The 17,862-nt window shown below is 26.9% G+C and overlaps 1 protein-coding gene across 1 annotated transcript in view; it reads right to left on the reverse strand.

The window, feature by feature from the left end:
- Positions 1-17,862, reverse strand: part of LOC105845853 (uncharacterized) — a 201,050-nt gene that overhangs the window by 21,312 nt on the left and 161,876 nt on the right. Inside the window, exons 30-37 of the mRNA XM_065813584.1 lie at positions 10,815-10,988; positions 10,567-10,737; positions 10,294-10,400; positions 10,112-10,176; positions 9,587-9,726; positions 8,598-8,891; positions 2,035-2,331; positions 1,644-1,949 (exon numbers count right to left, since the gene is read on the reverse strand). Coding sequence (XP_065669656.1) covers positions 1,644-1,949; positions 2,035-2,331; positions 8,598-8,891; positions 9,587-9,726; positions 10,112-10,176; positions 10,294-10,400; positions 10,567-10,737; positions 10,815-10,988 — 1,554 coding nt within the window. The remainder of the gene's footprint in view (positions 1-1,643; positions 1,950-2,034; positions 2,332-8,597; positions 8,892-9,586; positions 9,727-10,111; positions 10,177-10,293; positions 10,401-10,566; positions 10,738-10,814; positions 10,989-17,862) is intronic.

Consider the following 17,862-nt stretch of genomic DNA (forward strand, 5'->3'; position numbering starts at 1 on the left):
TAAAAACATTTTTTTCAAACAGTGCAATCGTTATGTTCATTATCTCTGGTAATTTATATTATCGTTTGAAATTGGGCAATATAAAAGAAACAATTTTAGACATGCATCAAATGCTGTAATACATTTATAAAAGAAAACATGTCATGCTTTTATTTAATTTATTTCGTCATTATAAAATTTAATATTATAAAGTTTAATATTAATAAATAATATACTTTACAAAAAAATAACAATTTTTTTTCTTATTTTCTTATTATATAAGTATTGAGAAAAAACAAGTATAGTAAAAATATTTTTAAAAGCGAGAAGACGCTAAAACAAATACACGTAACAAAAAAAAATAGCAAAATTTCTCATAGTTCAAGAGTACATAGCGAATTAGTTTCTTAATTATACGGACTGATAAAAATTGTGATTAAATTGTATATCAAAGCTTTCAATGGTTGTAAAATTTTTATAAAAGATAATTTTTTTTCTTCAACTTCTATTAAATTTGGTAGCTAAAAACAACAATCACTTTAAAAAAAAGAATACAAAAGTTGTATAAAAATTTTATATAAAATTTTTTTTTTAAGTTTTTTTTTTTAAAATATTAAATTTTCTAGTTTATTTAATTAAAACTTGATATTTCATTACAATTTTATTTCCTTTTTTTTAGGATTGTTTTTTTTTTCTTAGTAGATAAGTTTAGATTTTTGCTGAAACGCTTTGTAAGTTAAAAGATGTGAACTGCCGTTGTCAGTGTGTTTAAAAAAATTAATTTAAAAACATGGACGAACAAGGCGTGTGTTCCTACACCCTTCTTGGGAAGGGTTAGTCAATGACTGTTTGAAATAAAAAATTGCTAGTTTGACCTCAAAAAATGAATTCCAGTCGGTCAAGGATGAAGAGTTAATAAAAACATAAAACATGAAAAATAAGGTTTTATGAAATATAATGCAGTTATTAAATATAAAATGTTACTAAATGTGGCCATTAGTAAATTTATGATAAGTGCAAATATGAGATTTTGCAGGAGAAGAGTTTGATATTTTGATTTTTTGCTATAAATCAGGTAATAATAAAAAATAAATTATTTTTTATAAAAATAAATTAATTTTTTTTATAACTATAGCAATCATAGTTTGATAAAATGAAATATCTAACGAAATATAACAAAACTGCATACTTATTTCAAAATGAACAATTTTGCATTTATCATAAATTGGCCAATGGCCACAGATATTATGTGATAATATGAAAACTAAGGTTTTATAAAATATAAAAATAAATTATATGAAAAATATGAATCTTAAATAACCAGGATGTATTTTGAAAAAACATATTCTAAAATTTCGTAAAGAACAAAATGCGTGCTGAGTAAGTATCTTACTTGTTAAAGAATAATACTAGAGTTAGATACGCAAGATAGCAAACTTTAGCTGCATAAATATAAAAGTTTCAGTTTTAGTCGAAGGTTTGGCTTAGGCTTAAAAAAATTCTTGGCTTCAATAATTACCTAATCATAATAATTTTTCTTATACTTAACTTATTTCAACTAATATTACTATTACGAATTATTTGATCATAACAATTTGTTGCAAATAAATGTATAATAAAATAAATCAGTAAAATGCACAATAAAAAAAATAAAAAAACCTTACTAGCTTGGTACTCATAGGCAGGACTGTTACCAGCAGAAGTAAAACCAGCAATACTAAAATTGTATATAGCATAGTTTAAAAGATTTGTTTGCTTATGATAACGTGTGAATGGATCAAATACTATTGTATATTTTATTCTTTCTCCAAAAATTTCCTCTCCAGATCTATAACTCATGTAGTAGGTAAGACGATAACCAAGCAAAATTCCATTAACTTTCTCAGCTGGGATCGAATCCCACAAAATGGACCACCAATCAGATGATTGCATGTCATTTACCTGAATATTTGGAACTGGAGCAGATGGAGCTGAATCAAGACAATTTAATATTTAATGTCTTAATTTCTTATTATTTTTTTTACTTATTATATGTTTTTATAAATAATATCTTACCATCTTCTAAAGTTTTGCACATAGAGTAAATTGATGGACCAGCACCAAATAAGTTATAACTGTAAACATCCACATAATACAGAGTAAACGGTTTTAATGCTTTTAAGATGAATGCATTAAAACCATATTGTGCATCCACCTCTTTTAATGGATCACTTGACAAATAAACTCTGTATCTAATTTTGTACCCAAGTATTTTACCATTCCTATATTGTTCTAAAGTATCTGTCCATTCAATATATATCTCAGTTGAGCTCAACGCCTTCGTTGAAACATTTGCAGGGGGCCTTTCAGGGCCTTAAAGAAAAAAGAAAAAACATGTAAAAAAAAAAACGCAACACAAGAATAAAAAAATCTAAAACTATTAGTGGTATTTTAAAGATGTATTAAATTTAAAAAAAAACATTTTGTAAAAAATTGATAAGTTAAAAATTAGCTATTTTCTTATTCCATCGCATAAAATTTTTTATTTAGTTTAATCTTGTCTTTTAAAATTGCTTTTTTAATTGCTTGTTTTATTAAAAAAATAGTGTTTTGATTTTTCTTTTTTTTGAAATAATAATAAGTGCTTTTTTTTTTTTAATAAAAATGACAATAATATTAATAAAGGTATGGGTATGTAAAATTGACACTTTTTATTTCTTATAACTGTATTAGTAATTAATGTATTAGTATATCAGTTGAAATTTTTTTATTTAAATGCCTTATTATTAAAAATGGTAACAAAACAGTAATTAGTGCGCGATGCAATTTTCATGCTTGCGTGGAAAATCCTAACTTGCTTCTTAAATTGAATGTAAAAACTGTTTAATGTGAAAGAACTGTGATTAGAACTTTGAATAAGTATTTGAAACCTAATACAATGAATATTTTGAACTTTGAATAAGTATTTGAAACATTAATACAATAAGTAGCCTGGAAGTGGCAAAACCTTAAACACTTACAAAACACTAACAACAAATATTTTGGCAAAAATTGCATTTCTAAGAGATTTGGCACTAAAATGCAAAACTAGCAGATAAAAGATTCAGACTATTTAGAAAAAAATCAATCAAAAGAATCAAGTCTGTCAAGATGCATAAAGCCACAGATTGTAATACTGAAGAAGACTTAGTGACAAGAAGTGGTGCAGAAAAATTATACAAAATATTGTTAAAAAAAAAGTATAATTATGAATAATTAAACTTATGTGAAATAAAACGATACAAAGACATCACTTTTATATTTGAGTCTGCAGGAAAAAGGTAAAGGCTAAACTTAAAACAATAAAGCTAAAGAAATTACTCAAAAAAGTTATGGTTTGGCAAGTCATATGTCAATGTGGATTGAAAACTCAAAGTTTCATCACTAATTTCAATATAAATAGTGAAATTTACTAAACGAGTGCCTAGCTTTTTGTCATTACTATAAGTTAAAATTAAACTTCTACAATGCCAACAATATTGATTTCATACCTAACACATACAACCCAAAAAATTGTCCTGAACTTTGTCCCATTGAGCAATATTGATCAATTATTAAAGCCAAGTTATGTAAAAAGTTTGTAAAAAATTATGCAAGCATTCAATAAAAAAAAAATCAACTTTGTAGCTCATTTGTCAGTTTTACTTAACCTAAATTTTAATAGTCATAACATTAGCAATCAAAGTAGTTTTAAAAAAATACAGAAAAAATCTCTTCAATTTGAATTTTATGGGGAAAAATAAAAGTTCAAACCAGAGAGATTTTCAAATATTAGAAAGTTGACTTTTTTCAAATCTCCTGCTCAAAGTGACAAATAGAAATAAAACAAACAATAAATGATTCTGAAGTTAAATACAACCTTTATTTCAAAAAAGTCAGTAATTAATGATAGTATTTTATGAGCTTGTAAATCTATGTCAATAAAATATTTTATGACCATAAGAGCCATAATGTCAATTATATCCAAAGTTAGAATATATTCCTGTGTACAGTGTGATACATCGTTCAAACTTGGTTTTGTGCATCATCAGAAACATAACTCTTCATTAAATTCCTCTTCAGTTTTGATAGCTTCAAGATCAAAAACTTCTGCAGTGATGAACTCATTTGATGATTGGTTGGCAATACAAGTATAGAAACCTGTCTGTCTGTTAACTATTGGATGTGATCTTAAAATGCATTTAATTCTACTTTAAACAATTTAAGATCATCTTTTCAGTATTCTTTTCCATCCTTCTTAATATCTTCTTAATATAATAGTTTAAAATTGACAGAGTATTTTTTTCCATCATATCTAAGCAATAAAAAAGGATTGCTTTTATCGTTTATTGGCTATTTAAATTCAGAGCTTCTAAATGATATTCCTAACCTCTTGAACAATTTACAAGGACTTGGTCTGGAATAGAATTCTATGCTTTTATTACCATAAACATAGCAGTTTCAATTGAAAACTTGACTCTTTTTTATAAAAAAGTAACAATTTCACTTATTTGGTAGTAAGAGTTAGAAAAGGGCTGGAAAGAAAAGGCTTGAAAGACGACTTGAAAAACTGTAAATCGTATGAGTAAGGAAAACATAATGATTGGAGAAAAAAAGTAGATGAATAACATTTTTTAGAGCATTAAGAAACAGATAGAAGGATGCATCTTTGCTTTGAATACCTTGACTAAAGCAGATAACTTTTAAAAAAGAGAACCTTACAATATTGAGATAGAGTTTCAGTCTTTAAACCTAACGCAAGACCAACTACATTTTTAACAGATTTTTGGACCTCGAAAACAACAGTATTCAATACAGGGACAAATAAGAAATTTATGGTTGAGAACTGGTGAGTTCGAGTAAAGAAATGGTGAACACAATAAGAGAAAAAACCACATAACAAAAACCATTATAAGAATATTGATAAATAGCAACACTCTTACTTAACAGTATTGCAATATATAAATAAATATAGCCATAAATAAATGATTTTGTTTAGATTAAAACTTACAAACTGCTGCTAAGCTGTCACAAAAGAGATCAGATGCATCCCCACCATCTAATGCATGATAGAATATGAAATATGAGAATGCAAAATACCTTTCTGTGACAACAGTAAGCTGTAGAACGACAGGATGTGTATTGAGTGTCAAGTCAGCCGTAGAACGACAGGATGTGTATTGAGTGTCAAGTCAGCTGTAGAACAAAAGGATGTGTATTGAATGTCAAGTCAGCTGTAGAACGACAGGATGTCCATTGAGTGTCAAGTAGTAAGTTATTAGACACAAAATGAGAAATAAGAAATTTTTAATTATAGACCTTTTAAGAAGACTGTTTTAAAAAAAAGGAATCGTAGATGCTAAGTTCCAGCAGGCAGGAAGATAAGATTCAATTAGGCACTTATTAAATAGTATTAAAAATAATATTTGAGAACAGTAGTTCAACAGAGAAGTTATTCAAGTATAAAATTTGATGTCAGTTTTTAGGCTGAATCCACAGAAATAATAATACCGTAAAAATCAGAAAAAAAGTATTATATTTTGTATAATGTTAAGCAAACCAACTGATACAAATTTAAAAAATCAAGAGGCTTTTTCTAATGCTTAAGGCAAGCTACTGTTATATTTCATATCAAAGTTTATATAAGTCTGTGTAATCTGTACTTATCTGCTGTTTGCAATAATAAACAATCTTATTATAAATCAGATTAATATTCCTGTTTATTTATAACCCATAAATAATACTTAAATGTTATATCGTTTCCCAATATTTTTTTAAAATCATAAAAGATTATTTTTTGTAGATGTTAGATAATAAATTATATTAATTCTATTTATTCTACCCTGTTTTGTAAATGATTGTCTAAACAGGCAGTTAATATTTTTAGAATTTCAAGATAAGTTAATTCTAAATATTGGTGAGATTTTTTTAATGTTGTTTGATGTTATAAGCCTTCCCAAGAAATGCGTACAGTTTTTTGTCTAGTATGTCCAAACATGAGTATTTTATTTTAGACAACTTGGTCACGGCTGTTTTGCAAGTTTTTTTATATTAAGTTTTGCGGAAAAAAGTTTTAAAAACAAAGAAAGCAAAATTAATAAAATAGAAAAATAAAATAAATTTAAATAGAAAAAAAGAAAAAAAAGTTAATAATTTAAATAATTAGTGTACTGTTTTTATTTTTATTTCTGTAGAGAGGTTGTTGTTTTCAGCCATAAAATTGGATAAGGCAAACAACAACAACAAAAAAAACAGTTTTAAGTCGATATTAAAAAGAATGATTTTTCTATACTTTTATTTTATTTTTTTAAAAAAAAGTAAGCAAAAATATAAATTGTTATCTGTTTGTAAAATATATTTGTATAAATTTAATGTAACAAGTATATATTGTCCCTATGTGAAAACATTTATGTAATCCATGCGTATAACACTTTATGAATAACTTTTTTATGTATATAATTATATTTATTTATTCAAAAGTATACACACTTTTAGCTTATTTGGAAAAGGCGTTTATTTCATATATGGAATATCTGTGGTTCAAAACCGATCACTGTCTCTTTAACTGTTTTTAAACACCGCTGGTTATATATTTGCTTTAAAATCTTTTCTTTTTTGTATGTAAAAAATCTTTTTGTTGTATGTTTATAAATGATACACATCTCTTTAAATTCAGATTTCTTATACCATTTAAGCATTTCAGCGTATTTTTTAAGTAAGGCGCACACAAATAAATACATAGTTTTTAAACTTCAATTAGGCCATGTCATTTGCACAGTTTTTCACATAATAAGCTAAACACATGTATACGTTACAATAAAGAAATATAATTATATAACTAAAGAGTTATACATAAAAGTGAAATATGCATGCATTACATAGACGTTTTCATATAGGGACAGTATATTATATTTTCGCTTTTCTCTTTAAAAAGAAAACAAATAAAATATTGGAAAATCATACTTTTTAATGTCAACTTAAAACGTTTTTTTTTATTTTTATTTGCTTTGCTTTATTTAATTTTGTGGCTGAAAATAACAATCACTCTTAAAAAATAAAAACAAAAACAGCACACAAATTGTTTAAACTATTATTATTATATTTTTTACTTAAATTTATTTTAATTTCCTATTTTGTTAGTTTTGCTTTCTTTGTTTTTGAAACTTAGTTTTTTCTGCAACGCCTAATATAAAAAAATTTGTATGCGGCCATGACCAAGTTGTCTAAAATAAAATACTCATGCTGGACATACAAGATGAAAAACTGCATGCGTTTCCTGGGAAGGCTTGTATTGTTATGCCTGTTTACATTGATTAAAAACTGATGTGATTCTGGATCTATAAATCTATAATAAATTTTACTAATCCTATATAAAATATTATTTTCTTGAATTGTTACAGTACATCATATTTGTTCAACAGTTATGTACTTTAACTGATGCATGTTAACTTCAAACCATTTTAGTTTCTTATCTACACAGATTGAGACACTGCCTCCATGACCAAATGTTTTAAGATTGCTTGTAGCATAGTAATACATGATGTCTTTGCTCTTTTAAAATTTACCAATTTAAGTTATTTCATTTTTTTAATTTTAGATTTACACTATAAAGTATTTTTGTGCTTTAGAAAAAGAAAAAGATGACCTACATCCTTTATGAAGCATCAGTTTTGGGTAACTAATGGAGAAAGAAGGAACTCGCCATATTGAAAGCTAGGCCCATTTATTAAGCATTATAAGAGGGGAAGCAAGGGTGCCAGAATATTTAGCAACATTAACAATTATTATTTAACATTTGACCAAATCTATTTTTTCTAGATGGAGTTAAATATTTTTTGTAAATTTTTTATAATGTTTTATTGTTTATCAGTAAGTAAAGTGTTGTTGAATATACGGTGTCCATTTTTGGTTTTATGTTATTTTTGTTAAATTGTAAATAAATTTTGTTGGAAAAATATACTTTTTAATATAATATAACCTTTTTTGTTTGCATTTATATTTTTTTTAATTGTCAATAAATCTTCATTTAAAATTTTTTTTTTTAAAACATGTAAAATAATTTGAAATAGCAAAGATAAATGTTTTAAATTAGATTCTTGAGTATTTTCATTTTGAAGGATACATTGAATTATTTCTTTTACTTTGTTTGCAACCTGCTTTTTATTATACTCTCTTTTTTTCATTTAAAAATAATAAAAAAAGTACTGAAAACTGCAATTCATAATAAAACATTCACAAAAAAACATCACATTGCTAACACAATGTGATGTTTTTTTGTGAATGTTTTATTATGACAGCATTTAAAGCCACTATGATGCTAACATTACTTGTTTAAGATGTAATTGTGAAAGAGCATCATCGTTATGTTTATTAGGTCTATGAATGCTTAAAGAGAAGGAGGTCTTTAAAGCAAAATGTTCTCTTTTTCTATTGTTACACTTGTTTAATAGCTTTGCACTTTAATTGTTGCATGTTAACTTTAACTAATTTTAGCTTGTTATTTACACATATTGCAATAAGCCATTGGATGTTGCCCAAAATAAATTTTTTAGCAGTAATTTAATGTTTTTCTGTGAATATTTTATATTATAAAGTAAAATAACAAATAAAAATAATTTTACTTGCTCCAGATGTCTGAAGTATAAATACTCTGCTTGGTAAGCCATTTCCATTTGATGATGCCGTCAACAAATAGGCATTATATACGTGAAAAGGAGCAAGGTCAAACAAAATTACACTTTGATTTCCAGAAGGTACACCTTTCCATTCCCAAATTGAGCTTGAATTAGTTACATCTTTATAATAAAGGTATAGCCATACTTCATTGTTATTGCAGCTGTCTCGTGACCATGATATCAAAACATTAAATTTTTTATACAATGATACACTAATATTATATGGTGGTGGACAAGGAACTAAAATATTAGTAGTATAGATTATACTCATTTTATTATACTATTTTATCGAATAATATAATTAAAACACACACAAACACATACACATAGATGCAACCAAGTGTTGTGCCCCAACAATAAAAATAAAAAATTTTTTTTTTTTTTTTTGGTTGCCTGCTCCATTAATCTCTGGATATTAGAGCCTTTATTATAAAACATCAAAAAAAGTTATTTGCTTTATTGTATTTCCTAACATTCTTAAAGCAATGTTTGATGTTATCAAGTGATTTGTAATGATAAACTGTCTTAATAAATAAGTAAAAATTACTTAGAAAAATGCCACTTCATAAAGTTTGTTTCAGAAAAACTTATGTTGTTTACTCTATCTGATTGAATAGATTTTATATAATGATAATAGATAAAATATTTTCAGTTTGTAGTAATAAGCATTAAGATAAGATTACTAAGATATAACAAACTTTTTAAAACTAAAACTACTTAATTAAAAATGTTTAAAGGTCACCCAGCCTTCAAAATAACACATACTTTGATATCTAACAATTAAGTAGGCGCCTTTCAACATATATTAGAATTTTCAGTATACATTAGTTAAGTAAAAGTTTATGCTTATTTCTTTATCTCTTTTTATTTAATTTAGTTTCAGATAATTTCTTTACAAATTACATTTCTGTTTTCATACATCACAACTATCTTACCATCATTTGAAGAATACTGTGTACTTGTTACTAAAATATTCATTAGTTTCTGAGTTGAATTGATTACATCAAGGTAATCAACAATTTGACCATACAAATATTCAAATCGTAATGTATAATTTACAAACACACTACCCATCCTAAAAAACATTTAAAAACTGTCAAAAAAACCCTATTTAAGGATAAAGTTTTAAAATAAAAAACACTACCCATCCTAAAAAACTTATTAAAATAATAAAACAACTTTAACAAATGTGGTTTACTTGACTTTAACAACTCAAGTAAACCAGACAAGATAACTTGAGTCAAGTAAACCACACAAGAAGACGCGAGTCAAGTAAATAGTTGACTTAATAAACAAATAAAAATTTTTGTTTTTATCTTTTTTATCATTATTAACAGTACTCTTATTTTTAATTACTCATTTATTCATGTGTCAAAAAAAATTGATAAATTAAAAATTAAAATGTTAAAAACATTAAAAACATTATAATAATTAAATAAAGTTAAATAAAAATTACATACGCAAGTTTGTTAACAAAAATATCAGTTAACCCTTTTAAACCTTGCTGATCAAAAAGAGCTCGAACCTAAAACAAAATATATACAAAAATATTGTAAAACAAATTATTTGAAACTTTATTTGAAAAAAAATTTAAAGATATTTAAAGCCTAAGGTATAACAAGACTGCTAAATAAAAACATACAGAATTCATGAAGTAGATTGTAAAATTTTGAGACTCATATGACATGACACTATACATTTTCCACGTCCATTTTTCTAAAGTTCTTTGTACCAAGTTTACTTCAACAGCTAAGTAATTGAATTATATATTAGAACTGAAAAAATAAAAAACTAGAAACAAAATTTTCAATGAATTTTTTGACATTTAAATATGCTTTCCTTTCCATAACATTTAAAAATAGCAAATAACAAATGTAATTAATATGTTTTTAAGTATAGTTATATTTTAATGTACCTATACAAGGAGTCATTAAACAATCTCTAGTTATTGTAAAGTTTCCACTGCATTCTTTACCATTTACTGCTGGTACTGGATTGTTACAACGCCGTACTCTCTTAGAAGTCCCATTGCCACATGGTCTATCACAAATAGACCATTCAGTCCATTCTGAGAACCCACCATCAACTAAGACAAAATTTAAAAAATCATTTTTCGATTTTTATAATTTTTTCACAGTGTATAAAATTATTTATGCTTTTTACTTGGACAAGGAAAAGCACCACATTCAGGGCGTATATCTATCTGTGGTCCATAACATGGTGTTCCTCCTCCAAATTGTGGTGGATTATTGCATGCTCTTGTTCGAATAAACACACCATAGCCACAAGATGCATTACAACTTGCGTAAGGTCCCCAGTCTGACCATCCACCATTAACTAAAATTTAACATCAAAGTTATATATAACATCATTTTACTTTGTATTTTCTATTTTTTTCATTTGGATATTACTATTATATTACTTATGATACACTAGTTTCATGTATCATTGTATTTTCTTATTCTTAAACATTTTCTTTTTATATGGCGACTTTGGGTATTACTGGTGGTTGTACCTAAAAGCCGGCCTGGCCGAACCCTGTTCAACCCTAAAACCTAAAACCCAGCCAGGATAAAAAAAGTTTTTTTTTTTAATATAAAAAAACAAACTAATGTAGCTCTTATACCAAGTTTACAAGTAATAAAAATATTTGTTACTTGAAATTTTTTTTTTACAAAATAAACAAAGTTTTAAACAACATAAACCCGTAACATAGCATTTATTTGTTCAAATGCATTGGCTACATGAAAATGTCGTGTGAGAAGACTGATACAGTGCACAGGCATTATTACACCAACAATTGCACTGATTGAATTGTGACCATTTTAAACAAGCACCTTGGGTTTTAACTCAAAACTTTTTGCATTGTCGTCATCACTCTTAACATCAGGAACCAACTGACATTACAGTCTCAAATTTGTGGTTGCTTTCTTCCTAGCCATTGTTTGAAGACATGCTTGTTTTTTTTTCTGTTTTTGTTTGTTGCTGCATTAAGATTATAAACTTCTTCTCAGAGGTTACACAAAGTATGGGTTAGTGTGATTGGTAGGCTCCATTTGGTCTCTGTTGTACTCTAAACAAATTTCTTTATTTTATTGCTTTCAGTATTTCCGGGGTAATACAATTAATATGATTTTGTAAGTTTTATATAAAACACAACTTTATATAAAACCACCTACATATTGGTTTCAGTAATTCTCTCATCGCTTCCTAGATAATGCAACAAAAAAATTTTATAATATAGACATTATTATAATATAGACACTCTAAAGAATTTTTTTTACTAACTACTTCCTTTTACATAATATTTTAAAAAATTCTAAAAACCAAAAATTTACAGTTTTTAAATATTATTTGAAAATCTGTAAATTTTTAACCAATAAAAAAGTAAAAAAATGTATTTTTTTTTTGAAAAAACAAAGACTTTTAGCAAAATAATGAAAAATCGGCTTAAAGGTTGGGCCGGGCAGGGTTTTAGGCAGAGTCATTACTGGTTTAATTTTATTAACCCAAAAGTTAAAGAAAACATTGTTTATTATAAATTCCATTGTTCTTTAAACTCAACATTATAGACAATATAACTATCGATGCATTCTTAATATAATATTTTATATACCATCTAGAATGACAGAGCTTGAATTAGGACAGAACTAGATTTCCATTTTAGTGTGTTTAATTTTGATATTTAGAGAGTGCTAATACAGTTCCAAATGAATACAAAGGCAAGATCTATTGCATTTACAAAAACAAACCATGTATATATATATATATATATATATATATACATATATACATGGTTTCGATATATATATATTTATATATAAAGTAGTAAAAAACATCTAACACACTTTTACTAATTTATTATTGCTCTGTTCTTTAGGAACATTGAGCACTCTATTTGTAAAATACACTAACATAGTTTACATATATATATATATATATATATATATATATATATATATATATATATATATATATATATATATATATATATATATATATATATATATATATATATATATATATATATATATATATATATATATATATATATATATATTTATATATATTTATATATTAGGGGGAGTCAAAAAAAGTAAATTTTGAGAACAAAAAAAACCATACCCCCTAAATTTAGGGCATATATATAAAAAATGAGCATCAAAAAGTTTGAGTGCTGTCAGATCACTTTTGACCCCCCCCCCTCAACCATTAGTATAGAACCTCTTGAGGGAGGGGTTAAATGTTTTTATTTTTAATTTTTTTTTTTACTTACTATATAAAGGACTATATTTTAGTTTTAAACTGTATGGTTTTTTTATTACCCCTCAAAAATTTATGTTTCGGGGTATTGAAAATCAGGAAAATTGGTAATTTTATGCATTTTCTTGTGTTATGTCTATTGTTGTATATTTATATTTTGGTACAACTTCTGAAAATTTAAAATTTTACATTTTTCTAATAATTTTAGATTAGTACATAAAATAAACATATTAGAAATGAGTGCAACTCAACTAAGGTCAATGAAAAAGGAAATTTTTATTATAAAAGAGGCAAAATCAGCTATATCAGGTAGAAACATTTTTGTTAATACTGGAATTAATAATGAATCTTTTTTGGAACTATTAATGAGACCTTTTTCGAATGGTTCATTGATAATTTAAAATCTTTTTATTTAGATATACAGCTTCCAACAGGCTTGGATATTCTTCAACACTTAATATATGACCAGCAATGTTGATCTGCATCAATATCAAATATAATTGCTTGTGCCCTTAAAAAATTTTTTTGAAGATGCTCAGATAGTTGCTGTGAATGTATTTTGTCTAAAATCAAGAGATCCTGGATTAAAGCTGTATTTTATGTGTGAAAACTTTTTAATTTGCACAAGTCTTATTACAACTTGAAAAAAAATGCAAAACGAGGAACTAATGGCGATTTGGCTAAAAAAAAACAAGTTTGAGATTGAAATAAAAAAACTTTTTTGGGCTAGTAATTCTAATCTCAAAAACATGATCAGTAAAGATAAAAAAAGACTGCCACAGCCTGTGATATATCGCCAAATGTTTTAGAGAAGGTAACAAATGCTATTCTATATCAATAAGGTGATGACCTTAAAGAAGTTAAAAGCAGTCAGTCTACCGCATATAGAAAATAAAAAAAGAAAATGAAAACATATCAACCATTACAAAACAAGATCTTAAAGCAGCCATTGATGCATCTTCGTATCCATGTATAATTCATTTCGACGGCAAGACATTGTTTGAACTAAACAAAGGAAAAATATTAAAGAGGGATAGAATGGCTGTTTTAGTTAACATTAATGGAGAATCTTAACTACCTGGAGTACCTCCGCTGGCATCATCCACCAGTGATGATCAATTTTTTGGTATAATAGATTTAATTAAAGAATATCAACTTACATCAAAAACTAGAGGAATATGCTTCGATACAACATCATCCTGGGACGAATAAAGGGTAAATCAAGTAAAATTTCAAAGAATAAGTTAAATGATGGGCTTGGTGTGATGCAGAAAAAGATAAAGAGATAAACATTATTAATGTAAGTCGAATGTATTTTTATCTTTTATAATATTTTGAATAGACATTTTTATCTTCTAGTTTATTCTTTTCAATAAAAATAAATAGCGTCTTTTTTAATATGTATAAGTGGTTGCCCCCTCGTCTATACTTCGGAATAGAATAGAGGGGTTCTTTTGTGTTTATAAACACAAGGCTTATTTATTAAATTAGGGTTATTATATTGTTTAGTTAGTTAGAGTTAATATATATATATATATACATATACAACCCTCAAAATTAGAAAAAATTAGGTCGGCAATAACTTGCCAACCTCAATCTTTTTGAGGTCAGCATCAGGTCGGCAAAAATTATTTGATACAAAAGTCAAACCATAAAAAAATACTTTCAGGTCGGCAGTTAGGTCGGCATTGCCGAATGCCAACCCTAATTCCGAGGGTTGCATATATATATATATATATATATATATATATATATATATATATATATATATATATATATATATATATATATATATATATATATATATATATATATATATATATTTATATATATGTATATATAACCCCTCCCCCTCCAAAATTACTAATTTTCCTGATTTTCAATACCCCAGAACATAAATTTTTGAGGGTAATAAAAAAACCATACAGTTTTAAACTAAAATATAGTCCTTTATATAGTAAGTAAAAAAAATAATTAAAAAAATATATACTTAACCCCTCCCTCAAGAGGTCTCAAAATGACCACTTTTTGGTGATTTTTTCCCTAAACTAATAGTTTGAGGGGGGGGGGGGGGTCAAAAGTGATCTGACAGCACTCAAACTTTTTGAGGAAAACTTAGTAAATTATTTTTTATTAATTTATTGCTCTGTTCTTTTAAGTATATTGAGCATTCTATTTTGTAGAATACATTTAAAATTATTTGTATAAAAATTGTTTGGAGTTAATAAGACAAAAAAACAAAACAATATAATTGCATAATTTTATATGAGACAAAAACAATTTTTGTATTAAAGGTAAAGAACTGTATCATTTTCATTTTTAGCTTCTGTTGTTTTTGGCTAATATGACAGGCCATCAGCAGAACATTGGATAGTTATAGGAACTATGCATAATTGTTTTACCCTAAGTATATATTAAAATCTTTTTTGTTTCTATATTTTAAAAGAAATATATTTTGCAAAAATATGAAAAGTATGCATGCTCTCTAAGAAACAAAATTAGATAAAAGTTTAAAAACAGTAACAACAACAACAAAAACAACAACAACAACAACAAAAACAACAACAGCAACAACAACAATAATAAAATAGTAATAACTATTATAAAAACAAATGTTTTAAATAGGGCTGGGCAAATTAACACGCTTTTATCATGTTAACGCATTAATTAATGCCATCAATTAGTTTTTGCATGTTTACGTACTTTTTTTGCGACTAAAAATAAATAAACAAATTTGATGAAGAGTTGTGTTAAAAGTGAAGAGAAAGATTTTAAAATGGATAAAATGTACAAGATGCATCATCGCAAGAAAAGTACATGAATTGTATGAAAAGGAGATGGCTATAAAGGCAATGGCATTCCAATGTGCACAAACTTTTGCCCTCACTGGAGACTACTGGACATCACTGGGTAACCATAATTATATCGGAGTTACTGTGCATTACATTGATGAACAATGGAAACTGCATTCACATACTCTGATAGTAATGAAGAAACAAAAAAGACATTTTGCTGAAATATGCGCAGAACATTTTCTTCATGTTGCTCAGCAGTGGGACATTTTAAATGTCACCACACTTAGAACAGATAGTGCAGCAAGTGTTGCAGAATTAGGGAAAAAAAAATTTGAGTCACTTATACCAGGATTCCTACCAGATGGAATTCGACTCTGGACATAGTAAAAAGTGTTTGCAGAAACAAACAGCTACTGAGCAATTTCTTTACCACACGCAATACAAAGATTGTTATGCCAACATCAGCTATGATTGCTAAGATTGCTATGCCAACATCATCAAATGGACAAATTTTAAAGTTAGGAAAAGCTACTGGAGCCCTGCAGGTATATCTTACCTATTTATTTTTCACCGACTGGTTTGATTGCAAGTGAGAAAAAATTAACTTGCTGGTATGTGTGTAAGTATATTTATGAAAACATTTTTTGTGTGTAAGTGAATGCAAAACATTTGAGTGTAATGGGTTTGATTTTTTGCAGGTATGTGACTAAACTTCTGGTTGGAGGAAATTATGCTTCATGCTCTGTATTTTTGCCAACTTTTTGCCATCTCTCTTGAGTGATGGAGAGCTCAGATAGTGACCCTGCTTATGAGGTCAAATTCAAGTCTTTATTCAGAACAGACCAGGAGACACGCAAGAAAAATTCCAACAATGCATATCTAAAAATTGCAACCGCATTAGATCTGAGATTTAAAGACACTAATTTACTCTATGAACGGACAGTTATTGCAAATGAACCTGTGGAAGCGTCAACATCAAAGAGAAAGTTTGATTTAATGGTTACTTTATCAGAGTCCGATTCTAAACACAAAGAAGACTTGATTGAGAATGGTGTACGCCAATACAGAGTAGAGCCCACTATCAGTACAGAGGCCTTACCATTACAGTGGTAGTCTAAACATGCCGGTTCACATGGCAGACTGGCTTCAATGTCACAGAAGTAATTGGCAACATCTGAAACATCTGTACCTTGTGAACCAGGTTGTTTTATTTTACTGGTCATATACAGGTTGTTTTCTTTTGCTGGTCATATTGTACAAAAGAAGAGAGTTTATCATCTGAAAATGTGAATGACCTTGTTTGACTTAGCAACTGGCTTGGTGCAGATGAGTAAGTAAATGTAAAGTTGGAGGAATGAATAAAACTTTTTAAAGTTTTGGCAAAGTTATTGCACTTTTTTTAATACAGCAGAACTATGAATAAATAAATAAACACAATATACTACTTGTGATTTCATTATTGAATTTTTCTGTGATTAATTGCAATTAATTGCAAAATTTTATGCGATTAATCGCGGTTAAAATATTCTAGTTGCGCAACAGTAGTTTTGAACTTTAAGGAAAATAAAAAAAAAGTGAAAAATGCTTTTTTTCCTAAATAGTGGCTTGAACAAAAGGTTTATTAAAATAAACTACTTTTTTAACTTTTTAAATTTGTCAAAAATTCAAAGGATTGAAAAAAACTCTAGTACTAGTTTAATTTTATCAAACCAAAAGGTAAAGATAACATTATTTTACGATTACATTTTGTACATCATCTAGAATGACAGAGCTTGGAATTGGGCAGGACTAGAATTCCATTTTAGTGGGTTTAATTTTGATATTTAGAGAACATTAATACAGTTCCAAATGTATACAAAGACAAGATCTATTGCATTTACAAAATTAAACCATGTATGTATGCATAAAAGTTGTAAACTAGTAACAACAACAACAACAACAACAACAACAACAACAACAACAACAACAACAACAACAACAACAGTAACAGCAACAGAAACAACAACAGCAACAACAAAAGCAACAACAACAATAACAACAACAGCAAAAACAGCAACAACAACAAAAAAAAGAATAATAACTATTAAAAAAACAAATGTTGAAGGAAAAAAAGAAGAAGCAAAAAATGCTTATAATCCTAAATAGTGGCTTGA

The sequence above is a fragment of the Hydra vulgaris genome, chromosome 12 (genome assembly GCF_038396675.1).
Source record: "Hydra vulgaris chromosome 12, alternate assembly HydraT2T_AEP".
NCBI lineage: Eukaryota > Metazoa > Cnidaria > Hydrozoa > Anthoathecata > Hydridae > Hydra > Hydra vulgaris.